General features: G+C 43.3%; 1 protein-coding gene across 1 annotated transcript; it reads right to left on the bottom strand.

The window, feature by feature from the left end:
• Window positions 1-1,664: 1,664 nt before the first annotated feature.
• Window positions 1,665-19,682, bottom strand: LOC104503047 (chromosome unknown open reading frame, human C14orf159; the record flags this gene model as incomplete). Its single annotated transcript, XM_010160873.1, has 8 exons — window positions 1,665-1,808; window positions 5,952-6,103; window positions 7,800-7,919; window positions 12,383-12,531; window positions 14,286-14,385; window positions 14,859-15,119; window positions 17,142-17,339; window positions 19,560-19,682. Coding segments are annotated over 8 exons (1,247 nt in total), but the record flags the coding sequence as incomplete, so codon positions are not given.
• Between the last annotated feature and the right edge of the window lie 205 nt (window positions 19,683-19,887).

The following is a 19,887-nucleotide window of genomic DNA, read 5'->3' as shown; positions in this document are numbered from 1 at the left end:
CCTCAACATGCTTTGAGATGGCACATTTTAAAAACACACGTTGGAGAAAAAGACAGGTAAGTTATTACATTTTATATTTCTTAATGAATTCAGACTGTTAAGACTTGAATTTTGGGAAAAAAACCCAGCAAAATCTTACTAAATGAAGGGTTTTTTTGACAAAAGTGAAGTGTTTGGAAAGGATAATATAATATAAACCTGTTAGTGTAACATGTGAGTAAGCTCCTGAAGCGCACAGAGAAGGAAATCAGCAGCCTCTCTTCCCAATCATATTTTTTAAGGATGCCAGTTAAGGTTTTGTGGGTTCTGTGCAGCAGCGAACATATGCCATCCTGTGTGTTACGGGCTTCGGCAAAAACCTCAAGCAGCCATATGAAATGTTTTACTTAATAGAGTTTGGAGACTTCTAAAGGAGCTATTTCCTAATTGTGAAACTTCAAAGATAGTTTCACTGTAACATCCTTCAAGAAGGCTTTAAATAAAATGGATCTAAAAAAATGACTTTCATGGAATAAACGCTGGGAGCTTTGGAGAGCCTGAGCGTCCAGCAGCAAGCCTGGCTTTAAGATTTCTTTCTCTTACACGTGTTCAGCTGTTTTACGTCTCTAAAGGCTGCGTACCCTCATGGACTTCAGAAGATGAATGTTCAGAGTCTGCTGCTGTTTGTGGTATGCGCTGATTTTTCTCATTCTCAGAAAGTTATGTGCTTGTCTTACGCAAGAGAAAGAAACTAAAACTCACCTTACGGAGCTGAAGTAAAACCACAGCCTGACACGGCACGAGTCAGGCACGACGCGCAGCCATCTGTCGCGTGCTGCTAGGGGGCCTCTCCGTCTCGCCAGGAGCTGAATGTCTGTAACTGGAACTCGTCAAAGTGTTCATTTCCATAACTTTATTTCACATCAAATTCAAATGCTTTTTAATGTCTAATCACCCTTTAATTTCGAAGCATTAATTTTTAATCACTACGTATTTCATTCATTTATTCTTAACAAAAGGATACCCTGAAATGCCTACAGCCTGTCTGTGCCACCCAGGAAAGGACAGAACACGCAGGTGGCAAACCGCTAATACAGCATGGCCTGCCCTCTCGCAGCACATCTGCGACGCTGCCCGTGTTTTCATCGGCGCAGTCAAAGCGCTGCCCTTACCTCCGCGCTGCCACCAGACGACGGTGTGCGAGGGGCTACCGGAAGCCTGCAAGGGAGCTGTATTTAACAACTTTCGCTGCTGCAACACCCTTTTTTTTTTTGAACCTCCCCTCTCCACGGCAGCAGTTTTCCCCACCGCGACCTATTTTTAAATCCGAGGTGCTACCAGTTACTTCCTGTTGCAGTTACGAGGTCAGTCAAACAGGAACAGCAATGCAGTGCTTCGGTTTGATGAGAAGCTTTCTGTGTAAAAGCCAGATCACCTCCAGCACATGCTGTAATTCCATATCCGCTGTCATTGTCAAACGACAGGCAAGAAAGGCAGGCTGAATCATCGTGACGGTATCTCCTTCTCACTTCACAGAGACGTCGAAGGGTAGCAAGGGAAGGTTGTGCGCGGCCAAGGCACCAGAGATGGAGTCGCCTTTTTCTGATCTCTTAGGCCTTGCGAGAGCCTGGCGAAGAAGGAAATAACACAGGAGCCACTCGTGATGTGGAAATCATCAGGGGTAGTCACTGCTGCGCTTCTTGCAGCAGCTTTTCAATCATGAGTGAATGGGTGTTGTAGAAGGGCAGCCCGTCCACTTCCATTTCCAGACTGGCCGTTTTTCCACTGCGGACCCTGTGCCGCACGAGCGTTCGCAGAAGATTTTCTTCCTGAAAAAGCAAAGAAACGTTATATAATCAATTGTCTGTCCTGAATCAAACAAGAGCATTCATCAGGGTCTTTGTTTTAACCCCAGGGGAGGCTCTGACCGCATCCTCCCCATGAACTTTGGATGGTGATGTGCCAGCGCCACTTGTAAACTGTCCCAAAGAACAGCCGTAGCGCCTGCAACCTAGGGGCTGGCAGGCCCCTACGCTTGACTCCTGTTTAATTATCGGATGATATTCCTGTTTTCTGTGCTCAAACGGGACGCTGGAGACAATTCAGAAGCATGAATGCTTTCTGCCTGCTTTCGAGTTGCCGTATGGCCAAGGTGGGGATTGGAGGATCCCCCACCCCACGCGTCTCAGCCCGTCGGCTCCCCAGCGCAGCAGCTGGCTGAAGGTGCGTTTTTAAAGAAAAAGAACAGTGGGGGAAGAGGAAAAAAGGTGATGGAGAGTGCCTGAACAGGCGGCACGGTCACCTGTCTGCATCTGCTGCACTCTCTGTGTGCCCTCTGCTCCCCGCCCTCTTTTCCTACGGATCTGATGAGACTTCTGCTTGCTTAGAAAAGGGATGGGGGGGCAGGGAAAAGAAACCCTGAACTAGTGCTTCCTGGGGGGATTCTCTGAAATAGCTCATACTTTCCTTTGTTTAGGGCTGCAACTCAATTTCATGTTTACAACTCATTTTCTTGCTGAACAGCAGTGTAAGCAGGTAACAAAGCGTGTCCCAAGTTGAGCTGTTGGGGTACATGGAGGGAACAAAATCCTGGTTTGTGAGCTACGGGCCCGTCAGCACTGCGGGATGAAAAGGTGGGATAAAAACTGACTTTGGATAACCTCTGGCTCTGTGAATGGTGACATTAGAAGCCCTGGTTTCAAATGGACGTATGCCCAGCATAAACTGCTTTGCTTTTTGTTTGACGTGAAATGTGCACAGTAAAACACTTTCTGCTGTCTTAGGACTTGCTATAAAAAGAATTTATTTCTCTAATTCTGTTACTAAAAATCTAAGAAAAATATAAAGCCCAGCCACATCTCTGCTTCCCCCTGCCCCAACCTTGGGGTAAGTTACAGAAAACCTTGACGTGGTCACACACCGACGTTTTTTTGCCTTTCTTTGCCAGGGATGCCTTTTCCGGTCTTTGTGTAAGACCCTGCTTTGATGGAAACTGCCACCGAAACAGCCCTTCCAGTGTCCCTGGCAAACAGTCCTATAGGCTGAAATGCTTCTTGTTTGATATTCATAGAACCATAGAATCATGGAATGGTTTGGGTTGGAAGGGACCTTAAAGACCATCTAGTTCCAACCCCCCTGCCATGGGCAGGGACACCTTCCACTAGACCAGGTTGCTCAGAGCCTCATCCAACCTGGCCTTGAACACTTCCAGGGATGGGCCATCCACAGCTTCTCTGGGCAACCTGTTCCAGTGCTTCACCACCCTCTCTGTGAAGAACTTCTTCCTGATGTCCAATCTAAACCTCCCCACTTTCAATTTAAACCCATTGCCCCTTGTCCTGTCACTACAGGCCCTTGTAAAAAGTCCTCTCCCAGCATCCTTGTAGCCCCTTCAGGTACTGGAAGGCGCTATAAGGTCTCCCCGGAGCCTTCTCTTCTCCAGGCTGAACAAGGCCAATTCTCGCAGCCTTTCATCATATTCCTGCATAACAACCTCTATCAAAGCCCTTTATCTCCTGGACGTAAATCAGTGATGAAAAACGTAACACCACGATGTGAGCATTTCGGAAAGAACTGCAGCACGGCCAATTAGCAGAGGATTGAGTGTGATTTGGTGACATGCCTTCGGAATGCACTTTGTAAAGATTTGTCCTATGTTTGCTGGTAGCGCATCCTAGTTCCGAGCTGCGGCCGAGTTAAACGAGGCAGTGGCCTGCTGCTGCCAGAGCTGCACGGTGTCAGTCTTGACACCACGGAATGGCACAGCAATGATGCAGCTGCTGGCGTTTCAAAATGCGCACGGTACAGTTCACTTCTTGCCATTATGAAGGAGTTCAGTACAAGAACGATGATTAGCCTGGCTGTGACACGCAGGGAGGTGCACTAGCTCTGTTTGGACATGTAGGAATTAATGTATTTCCTGACACTCACTGCAGTGCCACGAACATCTGAAAAATCAAACCAATATCGTACTAACCAAGAGAATCATGAATCAGCCCCACAACTGAGAGATATTTTTTTTAGATCAAATTGTTTCTTCCTCCCCAAGTTCTCTACCAGGAACAAATGCTTTGCAGTATCCCTTTATTTTAATATATGTACGGGCTAATCCACACACCTTGGACAATCTTGGAGTTCTCTCCAGTGGGAAGGGGGAGCTCCACAGTCCTGGCTTTTGCTGCAGGGCAACCCTGACACTGCGTGAACACCAGGCTGCAGAGAAATAACCTTTGTGTTTCAGGGGAAGTCTTCAATCAGCACAACATGCCACTTTTGGCAGAAAAATAAACGTGGTTGTCAGAAAGCTGTTTGATGCTTGGACACTCCTTCAGGTGTCGTCCTCGCAATCGCAAACAGACAAACACCGAGGTGGGTACGTGTGGTGGTGCTCTTCATCTTACCAGGGTAAACATTACAGCCTTAAAAGACATCGGGTTGGGCAGGAAGTAGCCGTACAAATATAGATGGCCTGACTTTTTGTTACACTAGTGGAGTACGTGAACGCTAACGTGCTCCATCTTCTGCGCTGCTTCCTGCTGCGGGATTTACAACTGACGATATCATGTTCTCTTGCCAGACACTTCGTCATTTTCTCTCCTCCACAAAACCGTGCCCATTAATTTTATCCCAGTAGAGTTTAGTATTGCACTTTCAGTTGCCCGTTATTGGATCATTATGAATATTCCCAGCTGTATGGCTTAGTAAAACAAAACCAAGATGGATTTCCTGTACACAGTATCACATTTAATTACAGTAGCTCATTACCAGGAATTTTGATCAGAGTAGTTTTTAGGCTATGTTAATTTAAAGGGGGGGGGAAAAAAAGTAGATGGAACTGGAAAAGAAATTGAAAAGTGGAAAGTAATTTATTTTGGAAATGAGTTATTTTTGGAAAAGGTTGGGCTGAAAGGAGTCATTGGCTTTGTTAAGTCAAAGGGCAGGTGGCTACAGGGCTATGCTCAGTGTTGGGATCGGCTTCAGTTTTATGACCTTGAGATGAAAAACCAAAATAGCAAGACTTAAAAACCAGTGAGAGCTACTCAAAAATACTTTGGAGGCACTTTGTGGTAATCTCCCGTGGAATGTCACCTCAGGAGAAACACTCCTCCGCTGTGAGCAACATCTACGGTAGATGGATTATGTTTTGCTCAGCGTCCTGGGAGGTCACAAACTTCCTGGTTTTGTCCAAGTCTCTGCAGAGGTGCTCTGCCAATAAAACCTATAGGAAGTTCCTACGTTGCTCAAGCGTGGGGGAACAACCTATACATGCTCGCCGGGTGTATTTTTATCCTGCTTTTAAACACTGCCAAGTTAAAAGTAGGGCCGCGTGCCTAGCAGGATGAGCGCAGCTCACAGGCAATTCTCACCTCTCTCAGTTATTTGACTTTTTCTCAGTCTGCAACCTTCGCATTCCCAGAATATCACACCACTCGGAGCTGCTTTAGCCAAACACGTTTAAAGACGCATCTGCAAGTCTTCCTCCAACTGTGACTTCGAAACTTTCAGAACTAACTACAGAAAGGTTCTAACATAACTAGAAAAGGTGGAAAGATCCCAAGCATGGAGTGGCTTCTGCATTAGAGCTGTGCCTTTTGGTTTTGGAAGAGAGACACCTGAAGGAGAGGATACAATGGAGTTTCATAAAATCCTGAATGATGTGAAGCAAGCGAACAGGGAATTTTCGTCACTGTATCACAATACTTTCTTGCACTGCCCATAAAACTGTAGCATGCTCTTGTGCTTGAAGTCACAGCACACGGATACGGACGTTTTTGAGGACTTTTCTGTTCAACCTGTCTTGAATCCTTTGTGGAATGTTCTAGGTACAGTGTGGCTGCTTGTTCACCAGGGAGTCCCAAAAGACCCTGTCAAAGCAAGCTATTGAACTGGCTGGGACAGCATGCAGTGACTGGTAGCCGATTCCACCCCCATGTCCCAAGCAAGTCACAACTCCCCAGCCCTACAAAAATTACCTTGGTAACCGATGGAAGTGCTGAGAGCCAGACCTTCTTCTTTGATAACTGTGGAAACCCAACTGCTTTCCTCAGGTAGCGGTCATGTGTTTCACACGTGCTGAGAACATAGAGCGCGCAGGCAATGGCATAGCCTCCCCAGTTAGAGACCCCTGCAAAGGAACGTCACCATCACACTGAACTGTAGAAAAAACACACTCTGGACCCGCCAAAGTCATTAGGCACATGCCACTGCATCTCACATAGCGAAGTCTACAACATCAGAGAAATGGAACTGGGATACGAACTAAATACTGACAAGAATTTGGAACATTTATTCCAAAACACCCCATTGCTCAACATATTAGAATGTTTTCAGCAGTATTTCAGACTGAATTTCTGCAAGTGTCCATCTAGCTTAGTTTGAGGTTTCTTTTCCCAACAAAGCAAAAGTTCCAATGGGCATGGTCTGTAACACAATTCCCCTGGGCTTACTGTGAAGTCTAGGCACTGCGCGGAGCTGTGTTGCTGCCTGGTGTCTTTTGCTTTTAACCACACAGAGGTGGAAAATCTTGATAAATTATCCTAAACCAGGCAGATTTTCCCTGGAGTCAGATTTTGTAATGGGATGCTGTACTATTGCAGAGATCCCTTTCTGGTCACAAATGATGACTCGATTAGACTTCAGCTAATTTGTACAATACGAAGCCATGGTGAAACTAATTGTCTGTGTCTTGCTGTGTCACATATAAAAGATATTCTAAGGCAGTTAATCTCCACACATCTTCTGTGTGCTGTTATCAAACCAGTCCACAAGGTCTTGTTTGACAGCTGCTTTGGCAAGGCCGTACTGGAGATCATTAGACCTGAAACTTGCTGTGAGAAGTTCTCTCTGCTGCCTGATACCTCTTCCAGAGACGTACAATAGTCACATTTTCAAAAAGCACGGAAGTTGTCTAAGTGCATGTGGATTTCCACACGTAAACACGTCCAAGCCTTCCCCTCACTTCCCTTCACAGGGTCTGTGTGTGACAGTTGCTTTCAAGGTAAAAATCATCACAACTTCCAAAACAGCCACTACAGATCCTACATATGCGTAGCCATAAGAAGTAGACGTAGTTACTGTCACACTCTCATTTCTCCCCCAGAATTGCTGGTTTGGTATCAGAAGTGTTAGATCCCAAGGTCAGAAACCCAGAAACCTGAGCCTAAGTACAACAGGGACCAGTCAGTTCATAAATCGGTCCTTGCTGAACACGTCTCTTCCACTGGGAATTTTATTTCGTGCCGATTAAGACATTAGGGTAGGAGAGAACTCTAACGACAGCATTCAGCTTTTGTTGTACCCAAAGAATGTACACCCGTCCCCACGTGGCTGTGGAAAGGGCTTGTCACCTCTTTGTGTAAGAGCAATGTGACCGGTGTCCATGCTGGGTCAGACCCACACAAGCCCATCAATCGCACTGAGAACTTGTATATGCACAGGCATTTTAATTCCCACACAGGTCAGTTCTGCAGTCTTGTTATTTTATTTAAGGTGCGATTTTTAAAGAATATTCAGTATTTGCCCAACTATTTCCAATTAAATTTAGGGGTTGGATTTGATGACTGAAAGGTCTTTTCCCACCCAAAGATTCTATGATTCTATGAAACGCACTTTCTTCACAGGACATCCTCAATGTTCAGTCATTTTTTTCCGTAGTTGCTTAACGAACCATAAAATGGATATAATACAGAGATTCATTTGCCAGCGATGACTTGGATGTACAAAGAAAGGGCCAATAAAAATCAGTTGGAAAGCCAGATATTTTCTTGTCAAGTCTGTTCTCAAACATCAACAACTCTCCCCCTCCCCAAAAAACCCCTTACCAGCTACTATGGTAAAATCCGCTTCAACGTCACAGGCTATAACATCGCCGTTTTTTATGTGCTTCTTTACAGCGTCTTTTACTTTTCCCATTCCTAGCTCGTTTCCTCCGTCTCCCACACCTTTATTAAAAGAGAAAAAGACCACATGAGTATGAAGCCAGCAGTAACTAACAATCCATTTAGAAAGCATCTGGTGCCTTCCCCTGACTCACTGTGACAGTTCATAGCTCTGTACAAGGCAATTAATCCTTTTTAATCATGCGTCTGAAACCAGAAGGCTGTGAATGAAATAGCCGAAAGCATCACCTACCACATGCTAACCCACCAGCGCACGTATGTGACACAGGCTGTACTGCTGCACGCCAAAGAAAGCAACATTGTCACGTGCTGATGGACTGCAGGCAGGGTTAGGATAGTAAACTTGGCTTAGGGAAGGCCTTAAACAATTCTTCTCTATAATGCATTGTCCTAAGTACATTAGCACAAATAGAGAAGACAGAAAATGAATCCAAAAGAAACCTGAGAAATTAGCATACGATTCTATAATAAAGCAAGCAGAGAAAACTGGCTTGTTACAAGCTTTAATTAAAAAAAAAAAAAGAGATTAGCAGTAGCAGTTACTGCAGAAAGATAAGCAAAATTATCCATAAGTACTTTGGCAGAAGTAGGTCTTACTATACTGGCACTCTTACACAGGTCACTGCCCCACACTGTACGAAGAACCCAACCCTGGGTACTCTCACTGTTTTCATTTTTTCTAGTCATTTATGAAAAAAGTATATATATTTTTTTTTTAAGTGTTCTTATATTTAGGGTGTGGGGCCTTGGTTTTTGTTGGTGACTAGTTAGTGACTGTGAAACAGAATGGTGAAGAGCCCCAAGTCCTCACTGCAGTGTCTCGTATTGAATGCCACTGCGCTCTGATGCGCAGCATGCCTTACAGGAGAGAAAGTACAGCACTCGTAATTCACACTTCAAGCCCTGAAAATTGATAAATGTAACACTTTTAGTAACTGCATAAATATCTCAGATAAGTCGGTAGCAAATTTCTTCTTTAAGTGAAATTGAAAGTTACTTCTAACTCCTACGGTCTGTATAGTCAAGGGGAGAGTAACCGCGTGGCACGTAACTTACATTAAAGGCTTTGCTGTGGAGCAGCTCTTTTTTTTTTCTTATCTGCTTTAATAAGCTGTTCACATTTATTGTGGTTTTGGGATTTAATGGTGCTTTCTAGAACCTGTTTGTTGGTAGTACTTTTCCAATAGGCAATGACATAAACGTGGTGCCCCAATCATCATAGATGAGTGTGGTGGTTAGTACTGTTTTGTAAGAATGCACACATTGTTTGGATTTTTCTTACATTCAAAATCCAAAATTCTGCTCTTATTGTGCTTTAAAAAGGCTAAAATGAATTCTTGGCCTTTGAAGATCAGCAACAGTTTCTTTAACTGAAAGATACTAATCCTTTGCTCAGGCCTTATTTGTATCAGCCTTGCTTTGATGCGTCTTGTCTTTGTGGAAGTCCTCTCACCCAGATGGTTATGTGGTTCGTAGACCTACTGCTGTGGATAGATCCCACTAGCGTTACACTGGGAGGAAAAGAACACCACACCGGAAATTTCCCTGCACCATCCGTTTCCTTCTTCCTCTACACGTCAGCAGAGGCCAGAGTGAGATTCACCTGACAAACGCAGCCATCTACACGTGGGCGAGTCAGCTGGGCTTTGAAAGTCAGCAGAGAGGAACAGACCCTTCCAACATTCAGCTCCTCTCACCCCAAGGCAGACATCTCAAATATAGATGTCTGAAAACAGACAAGATCAAACCTCTTCTCCTAAAGGTTTGAGAGCTTTCCAGACAGAGGAAAAAGAGTTCTGTCGCGTCTTCCACACAGGTTTTCACTGACTCTGTTGGTTTCTGAAACTACATGTGTGAAAAATGCAGGAAACGTCCGTTTTCTGTGCTAAGAATCATTCGTATGAAAGGAAAAAAGCGTGGCCGCGTATTTTCATGCAGCGCTTTGGAAAGCTCTTCATTGGCTCCTACACAAACAGCATATAGCTGTGTCAACTGTACCACAGCCAAAAGAACAGTGTGTGGTTCGGTAACGTCTCTTCATCTTTTATTTCGCTCTTTCGTGGAAAATGAGTCCTTCCAACATCAGCCTTTCACGTCTTCCTATGCTGTATATTCCTGAATGTTGCTGCTGACTCCATGACTTTCAATGATATCGGTGCCCATGCAATGGCAGGCCATGATTTGCCTGTGGTCAGACCCCTACCACAGATATTCTTTTAAGCACAGATCTTGTTTTAAATGCAAAACTTGTCAGCAATTAATCAGCATGTAACAAATGTTCTAGTATTTCTCCTCTCCACCTCCTACCATCATACTTCTTGCCACTGAGCACACTTTTAAAGAAGACTTCCATAAGGCTGAAAATTCGATCTTCCTAGTATCCTTTTCTAGTCTATAAAGTTATCCGAGCACTCCACCCTAACGGGTGCTGTACATCATCTGCATTTTATTTTGGAACTAGACATGTGCCTCCAAATTCCTACTGACCATGAAGAAAGCCAAAGATAACCCCAGCCGAAACATCCATCATCATCAGTAACAATACATGATCATCAGTAACGAGAGACAAGACGCAAAGGCCACAGCCCAGATTCGTGCCCTGTTATGCTTGGCATTGCAGAAATACCCTGGAAAAGCAAACCACCACCCTAAAAAATTGTAACCAAATTAGAAAACAGACACAAAACTTTATGGTGTGATAAGCAATATAAGACATGTTATCTAGGTAATGACAACGTAAGAAAAAACGACATGTTTTTCTAGAGATCCTCAATTAGTCTAGCTACTCAATTAGTTCTCCAGTGCAGAATATTCACGTACTCAGTCGGAGACCGTATCGATGCCATCATTGTTTTCTGAAGCCTATCACTTGTTAAATCATTCTCGATGCAGCCATCTCTTTTGGGAAAGTGCATGGTAATGGGACACAGTGAATCTGGGAAACTGCTTCTTCTTATTCACAAGCTTGTGGTATTTGTAATTAATGACATTCATAGTGTTATTTCCGAAAATGCTTAAAACAAACTAAATTCTGCTGAACAGATTCGAATTCCCATTGTGCAGAACACTCCACACCCTGCCAAATCATTAATATACTCTGAGCTGCCCTGGGAGGCATTTTAAGAGAGCAGGGTGTTTTTATTAAAGGCATCAGGATGTGATGTTACATAAGTAGCTGGAGACTAAGTCCTTGTTTCAGCAGTCTGAAATCAGGGACAAAGCTCTGAGGCATTTTGCTGAAGATCTTTATGAAAGAGAGCTTTTTCTACCCTTATTCAGTCAATCTTTGCTGAGATTGCCGACAGAGTGCCATCTAGAGTGCTTCCTTTTGAATGCTGGCTGTTATTTCTTAGGAGTGGGACAAGCATTTGAACCAAACCTAAGTGGAATGTATTGTAAGTTTTTTTTAAGATAATACAAAAAATATCAGTGATTTCTGCTATACAGCTTCAAATAATTCCAACTCAGTCAATCCTTCCACACATATCTCTGCAGGAGCTCTCTAAATTCTGTGGAAACATTTGGAAAACACCACTACTGGGAAGTCAAAGTTCCAGTGCTTTTGGTAATACTTAGGAGTGAGTCCGCAGCACTATTAGAATTAAAAAAGCCAGATCAGCAGATGTGCTCTGATGACACTGAAATCAGCCTGGCACAACCACTTATTTCTCATTTTGTGACACTCGTTTCTAATTTTGTTTCTAATATTTATCTAGATTATGTATCCCTCAACTCCACACTGGGCCACACAGTGTAGCATGAAGCTTCTGATTGTACAAGGATGTTGTAAAACTCCCTCTCTATATATGTGGGAAACCTTGATCTATGGTATATTCTTTCAAACCCAGATACACATCAGTTTTGGGGAGAAAAAGGCCCAGCACCATGCTGACAACAGCACCCTTAGTAGTACCTGCCAGCGCTAATGCAGTTTTGGCAGGAAGGACCATGTACCCCTTTAAAGGTTATTACTGTATATGTGTATTTTGTTAGAGAAGGTGCTATTGCAAAGATGAGAGTACTGCTGACAGGCAGTACAAACCAAGATCCTACCCAGACGGCTGCTATAACACAGGTGTAACAATCGTAAAACTAACCGTCATACTTTAACACGTCATGTTTCCATGCAGTAGTCACTGGCTTTCCATGCTGCCTTTCACACACAGCATGCAGAATAACGGCAGCATCAAAAACTCCAACTAGAGAAGCGTACGTATGCCACTGATGCGCAGGTAATACAGACAGCTGGGCTTCTTTTTTGTCCTTAAATAACTCTGAAACCAACTCCTTTTTTGTTTGGGTTTTTTTTTTTTTTGGTTGTGAGAACCCTTCAATAGAAACCTCTAATTTTTCCCCAGCAACGAGCTCTAAACTGAACCATGACCAGCAGCTGTAGCCCACAAGCAGTTATTTGGCACCTGCCTCCTCCTCTCCTTCACTTCCAGTAAAGGTTCCCGTTTTGTGCTTCTCTTGCTGCTGAGAACATAGCACAAACTCACACGTACCTGTTGTCGTGACTCCTGGAATGGTTTGTGCGGCTAAAAACAGTTCATCTATGGGATCCACCAGATGTTTAATGTTAACTTTCCTGGCATTGTAATAATTGCCATCAGCAGCCATCCCAGCGCGCTCTATTGCTATCAGGTGATCAAATCTGGTCAGAGAGGAGTGAAAAAACACAGGAGAGGAATCAAAGCTGTGATTCTCAAGTTATAAGCCCTTCTGCTGGCTGCTTCCCCTGGTGCATTTGGTTCTACTTTTTGGCCATTTGGGATTCAAGGTAAAGCTTGGGTATTGTTTTGCTATTTCTGAATGTAGTTCTCTACAATTTATTTTCTACGGTTAAGCCTAGTTTCTTTATAGCTTTAGTGCAACTCCCTCAAACCACGTTTACCACCAAGAAACGGAGGAGTCCCTGAAATCCTTCCAACCAGCAACCCATCTGGCCTTGTGCCATTACACGTTAAAAGCCATAACATCTTTTAAGGCATTAGTCCTATACGTGTTTTCAGAGGAAACAAAAAAGTGGCAAATGAATGACCATCTCAATCCTTGTAAGTGTAAATACAGTCTCTGCTTGAAGTGTGCTGTTTGGCAAGTGTTGTTTGCTCCTAGTTAGGGAGTTTTTTGGTTTGTGGGGATTTTTCTTTAAGTCTGTGGCTATTTGGCCGGTTATGAAGCAGACCAAGGTACTGCAGATGCCCTGTGGTTTAGGTAGAATTTTAGTACTCAGTTCTGCCACTGTATGTTAGAATTATCTTGCTATTGTTTCTCTAGTTTCACTGTCAAGAGGTTACTAATGCTGCTGAATTACTTAATGTTTTCCTGGGTATCTACGGTGACTCCAAAGGCCTTAAGCAGGTTAGTTGGCTAAAGAAACACTCCAGCTTTTTGGGACTGTGGGATCAATTGAAATAGAAACTGGCTGTAGCTGTATTATGCACAGCTATAAATGACACTTTAAAAACAAATAAAAAAATTAAGACAGTATCATGCACACTATCTGAGCATATAGCATATGTACACTAACCTGTGGAAAGAAATGGGAATTGAGTAAGTTGATGAAGCAAATACCAGCATGAAAGTGTTTTTTATTAAAGAGAAGAAGCTGAAGGCAACTACATCAAAATACTTTACAAGCGAAGATCAATATAAGTGAGCAATGTATGCCGACTTAAAGGAAATGTAAGTTGCCTGCTGAGTAATGAAATGTATGTACAGCTACTTAGCAAATTCTTCAGTGTGTTAACCCTATTCTCCAGTGTATTAACCCTAATCAGATGCTCATGCTTTGTATAAACAGGAGTTTCTGCCCAGTACTCAACAAGGCACAGGCAGAGTGCTCAACGCAGTACTGAGAAGTGCGTGCGTACCTCTGTAACTTCGGCTTTGGCTGCCTGAAGACATTAGGATGATCACTTTCACACGAATGCAAACACAGCATATTTACGAAACTGGAGCAAATGCCCCAGTTGTCAGAGTTGAGCCAAAGCTCTAGGAAGTGAACACGCTCCACAGCCCACTTCCTAGCTCTTTCGATGACTTCCCCCTTCTGATTTTCTGATTTAAAACTGGTATAACAATTTGTTGTGTGTGTACACATACATATGTCTGTATTTACGGAATAACAGCTGAAAAGCTTTTAGAATTTTTCAGAGGCAAAGAGCTATTGATAAATGAAGTACTGCTTCTTTTGTCGTACTCCAGAAATGCGTAATTGCAGAATAACATGGAATTGTGTACTCTCTGTGCTCCAGTATCAACGTTTGGTTCAAAGTTTGTTCTGCTCATTCCAAGTCTTAAGGATTTACTTGTAACCATTACGACTTCTTGGATCATGACCGTTATTTTTGTTACAGTTTTACACAGTAGAGGAGTGACCCATTCTCAAAAATTGAATACACATACCTGGGTCTTCCAGGATCCCCATTCTCACACAAAAACATCAAAGCTGAATCAGCACCTGCCCTTTGATAACTCAGTAGAGGGACAGGTCTCTTCAGGATTCCTACAGGAAACCAAATACAATTCAGATACTGTGTACCTTTTCTTTTTTACATGCGTGTTTGAGTAACTTAAAATAGTAAGAAAGCAGAACAGTGAGAGTAGTGAAGGACTCGATGTATTTACACAGTTCCTGATAAGCTCCCTGCACCCTCACTTTAATTTAAACTCATCTGGATGTTAATGCTAGTAAATGGGACCTTGAGATAGAAAACAGGTCTACAGGAATAAGAACGGACACGCAGAATTCATCACAAACTGCTAATCCAGAATCAGAACCCAGACACGTAAGCATTAACTTGATGCCAGCTAGGTTTACCAAAATGACATCGTAGCAACACTGAGCAGAGCTTAGAGGATGAACTGTGGCTCATCCTTTGGAGGAGACAAAAAACATACAATAAGTGACAGTGAGATGAACTGAAGCAAACCTTGGCTCAAACTGGCAAGATAAAAACTGAAAAAAATATGTCTTACCTAGTTGAACAGCCTCTTCAATGATCTTTTTATTCAGATTCATGGCTCTCTGATCTGTTACTATGGCAACCTCTTTCTCCAAGGCCTGCAATATAGCTGCAATAGCGAGGGCTCCTGGGGGCCCGTCGTTCTCTTCCGGCGGCTCGTAAGTGAAGTGGGTAGGAAATCCAGTTGTTATCAGCACAGACCGCGCATGGGAGATGGACAGGCAAGCCTTCAGCAGCTCGTCTGGGCGCTGTAGGTGAATTATACCCCGGTCTCCTATAAAAGTGTTTTTAAAGAGAGCAGTACACTTCAATATACAATTCTCCTTTTGAAGTTTGTGTGGGGGTGAACCCTGCACACTTTAATAACATAAAATGGGTTAAAAAAAAAAAAAAAGAAAGGAAAACCTCTTGTCAAGACAGGAATTGGGGTAATTTCCTCAGGAAACCTAGGAAGGTGTAGGATATGAGTAATGAAGATAATGGACTGTACTTCCAGGTTAAGAATTTAACTAGATTTTGAAAATTACTATACCTAGCATTTCTAGTATTAGTGTAAATAGCTATTTCTGAGAGCTTACTGCATATTGTTTCCTTTCCCCTGATGTGTGGTGACAGTCATGCCAGGCCACGTCTAGCTACTGAAGCTAGACTGCGACTCTACCCTCCCAGATTTTACAGAAGTTTTGATGCAGGCTTCAGATGATTAAAATGGTCCTTTGTCTCTGTTTAACTCTGTCAGCTTAGGGAAGAGCTAATTCCCAAATAAATGCCATTTAATGAAATGATTAAAATGAGGTTTAAGAGACGTTGTAAGTTACCATGGGACTTCATAAACTCAATACGGTGGTATCCAGGTGACGGTTAAAACATCTCATGTAGTAGAGAACCCATGTTATCTGACCTTGAGAAATAGCTGGATGTTAACAGATGTTTATTCTCACGGGTCAGTCCCTAAAGATGCAATACTGTGTTATCTGTCATTGTTCAATCACCTCCTATCCCCTCTCCCTTCCCTGGCATGTGGAAATGCATGGTCACAGGGAGTTTTCAGGAGCGCAGCCCTTTCCATTTGTTAGCCCTCCTGAAAACCATAAGGGCCAGCACGATGGGCTGACAGCGAGAGGTACGTCCTAGCTATGGCTTTCTAGCCTTCCTCACATATTCATCCTTCTCATCTCCCCTGCCACCCTGCCCCCCCACTTTCCTCTTTTTGTTCTCAATTCCCCTTTGCCACTTCTCCCTCCATTCCTCCTAGGTAACATTGAGGCGATGTACAGGTAGTGCACTTGGAGAAGTTCTGAACAAACGGAAGAGAAGCAGGGAATGTTAGTCTCTGAGAAGTAGGGTGTGTTAGCTGAGATAAAGCACTGCACTCTCCCTCAGCAATACAATGAGCTAACTCTTAAGTTAGGCCCTGTATTTCTGCGGAGCACGGCCTTGTGCCAAGTTGAACTACAGAGAGCAGGAAATGGAGAGGCCTTGTGAGTAAAAATAAACAGACCCAAACCTATGCACACAGCCCAAACCCAGAGCTTGGGAGAGCCGGGCGTAAGCCGTTTTCCACTACTGCCTACAGAGGATTTCAGAACCTTTATGGGAAACCGAGTTCAGAATTTACAGCAGGCAGAGGGGACTAATTCTGACTTTAGGAATGGTTGCGCTATTCAGTTTGCCTTCATTTCCCTCTCAACTTCTTTGGGCAGGCGTGGAGCCCTACCTCTCAACCTCCTGTCCTGATCAGGCCACTTTGGTCCATCACACAACACCTCACTGATGAACGTGTCGGCAGAGCTTGATGTAATTCCACCCATCAGAGAGGGATGTTGGAAAAGTACATGCACCTATGAGAACTTTCTGGTAGGAGCATGGAATATATGTGAAGACGTGCTGTTTACTCAACAGTAAATACCCGTGTAGCTGCTGCCAGCATGCTGAGGTGCCTGGTACTTACATACCAACTTCAGCTTTGTTCAGTGAAGTTCTCACCCCTGTGGAGCCTGAGCTGCTGTAAACATCAACACTTCTGTGTTCTTTGAGAGTGTACAGTCCTCAAGACCAGATATTCCATTGCCCAAAAGGTTGAATGGTTCTGGCCAGACTCTGATGTTAAGTGTGACAACAGAAAAAGTAAGACCTAGTTGCGTTATCTCCCTGTATTCCACAAAGAACTCTTAAAATTTTAAACTGCCTTCAGATTCTTGCTGTGGTTTTGAACTTTATGAACACCTAAAAAAGCAGGATGTGCCACAGCAACCTCCAAAACTCTCTTCCTTCAGTGCATTTGTTATGTTTTTACCTGGATCTATTCCAATTAGGATCTCTAGAGTCTTTATCTTTTGGGCAGCTTCTGCTGACACAATACTGTAATGCAGAGGATCTTGGGAAATGCAGTGGACTTGCGGGACGTCTCTTGAGGGTCTGACTGTGACGCTGTCATTCTTTAGGTCGGTAATGAACATGCAGCCAGGAGAATGAGTAAAAGCTAATGGAGCTCCTACAATGGGTGAAAAAACTTCAATTAAACATGTTGTTGTTGTTGCAATATATGAAATATCACAATGATAAAATCGCAATAAGCTATTTAATTAAACATCAGACCCCTTGCCTGATGACAAATCATAAAACAGGTGATATTTCAAGTTACACTGCAGTAACTAATACACTTTTAGAAAGAAATATATGCATACACATTTGAAAATGTTTTCACTTTTAAAAAGCTCGCAAGGGTAGCTGAGATCATGCTTTTCTACAATGTCCTCTTTAGTATAAACATGAGTCAACTTAAACGCTGGTACCCTCCAAGGAAGCCAGTCAGGAATTAGCAAGTCTGAGACTGGGTTTGCCATGCATGAGGAAACTAGTGCATTGGCATAAGAATGAGTTAATGCTTAAGTTTCTAGGTGCTAGAGTGCTGCTGGAAGCTCTAGTGTCTCTCCTGTACCTTTGCATGTCCTTGCAACAGTGATACAACAAAACTGTCAACTACTCCCTGCTGGCTAGTGGTCGTCCTTCATTGGGTTAGAAAATGGGGAATGGCATCTCTGCGCAGTGTCTTGCCGACCTAGCTGGGAGACCTATAAACTGGCAAGGACTAATGACAAAAGACACTAGTAAGCCTTAGCAAAGGGAGTCTGTGTAGCATCCAAAACCTTGGTGAACAATAAGCTTGTTTAGATTTGACAGTGTTGAAGTTCCCTGAACTGAAAGTATTTGCTGTCTTTGTACTAATTCCAGAAATCTTGATCTAGATGATACTTGATTTGGCCAAAATTGGTGTGTTGTAGGATGAATCACATCTGGTATACTTAAACAAGCAAAACCTCGCTCTGTTAGGATGGTGAAAAGGGAGGAGCTGTTTCCTTAACAAGTCTGTATGTGCTTGGTCTGTGCCACTCCTGCTGGGAGCCTATGGCTCATAATTTAAAAGCAGCCGGGGAACGTGGCGGTTGAGGTTTAATAGACCTCACCCCAAACCACCTGAGTAGACAGTGAGAGTATGGGTATTGGTGGTATGGCAGAATTTCTGACTAGCCTGCTGAGAAAGCAGCATAACAAGATACAAACTGTCCAAAAAGTTCCTGGAATGCATTCATGACAACTGCTTTTAATACAGAAAATGGATAAATAAACAAACGTCAGCTCCAGGCAAAGGCAGGACAGGCAGCTGCTTTGGGCAACAGTTTGTAGTGGTTGGCAAATTTTCTCTCCTTTCCTTGCAACAAGGATGCATGAGGAAGATATCAACAGAACTGCTGGAGCAGGCTGTGGGATTTTCATCTTGGATTTGGGATTGAAGAAAAGGGATTGTACGTATGAAAGACAAAGCAGTCTCTGCTCCTAGTGCTGAACATATTTACAGCAGGTGTTGAGAGCAGTTTAGATAAACATGTGTAAGGCACCACAAGGATGTAGTCGACCCTGTGAGGAGAGAAGGACGAAGCAGACGACCTCCCAGGGCTCTCCCAGTTACACTGCCTGTGATTAGTATGCTGCTTTTTCAGCAAGAAATAAGCTATGAGACTGCATTCCACGCTGGTGATTTAGAGCAGGATATAGGACCGTCGCTATGGTTTAGTTGCACGTTCTTGCCTTGTGTGCCCATGCCAGTTAGAGGTGACTGGGTAAACTGCAGGACAGCCCTGTGCAGATGACAAGGCTTCATTCATGTAGTGTGTCACATCTAGGTCACTTCAGAACAACCTAAGAGCTCAAAATTCTTCATGAGACAATTACAAACTCCTTTCTGGGTCAATCAATTTGCTAGATCTTGACAACATTTTGGAAAAGATCTCTGGCTGCCTTTTTGGTTTTCTTTTAATGCTTTTCCCCCCCTTATTATCTTTTTACTGCAGCGTCATTAAAAAGTAGTATTTTTAAAGGAAGATGCATAAAAATGAATTCCTTTAAACCTACAGTTTTTAATAATGCTTAAAAAAGGTGTTTTGATGCTGCCAGAGCTTTACATTTGGACCTGCCTTTAAAATAATCAAACAAAAGCAAGGAAATTTCAGTAAGAGCTTCCTTTAAGGTAGACCTCTATTTCACAACAGTAAATAGTCCTGCCAAAGGTTGTTGGTTGGTTGGTTGGGGTGCTTTTAGCTCACCCTAAAATCAAGCCTGTTAGTCAGCCAACTCATTCAGTCCACCTTAAAAGAAAAAGAGAAAAAAGAGATTGAAAGCTGTTTTAAAAAGAGTCTCCAAGTATAGTACACACTGCAGTTGATGACTGCTTCTACTCCTGTTACTCCACAGGCCCAAAACACTGGAATATCACCAGGTTGAAGGTGAACTGGATCTCCGTAATCTGGTTTGGAAAGATCTTGTATTCCCAGCAGACCTGGAATTGATCAGAAACGAAATCATGGGAGATCCCCATTGAGCAGTAGTACTGGAAAGCTGTGTGCGTGTGGCCCCCAGACATCATTCCGTGACACTAAGCTGGAATGGCAACAGTGGCAAGTCCTGCCAAAGTAGCATATTTAGTTTGCCTTTGAGTTGCTGTCCCTAGAACCTCAGCTGACTTGCTTTCCCTTTTTGTACTT

Source organism: Eurypyga helias, unplaced genomic scaffold (assembly GCF_000690775.1).
Source record: "Eurypyga helias isolate BGI_N326 unplaced genomic scaffold, ASM69077v1 scaffold26100, whole genome shotgun sequence".
NCBI classification, from domain to species: Eukaryota; Metazoa; Chordata; class Aves; order Eurypygiformes; family Eurypygidae; genus Eurypyga; species Eurypyga helias.
The sequence above is the reverse complement of the archived record's forward strand: the minus strand, read 5'-3'. Positions and strand labels throughout refer to the sequence as shown.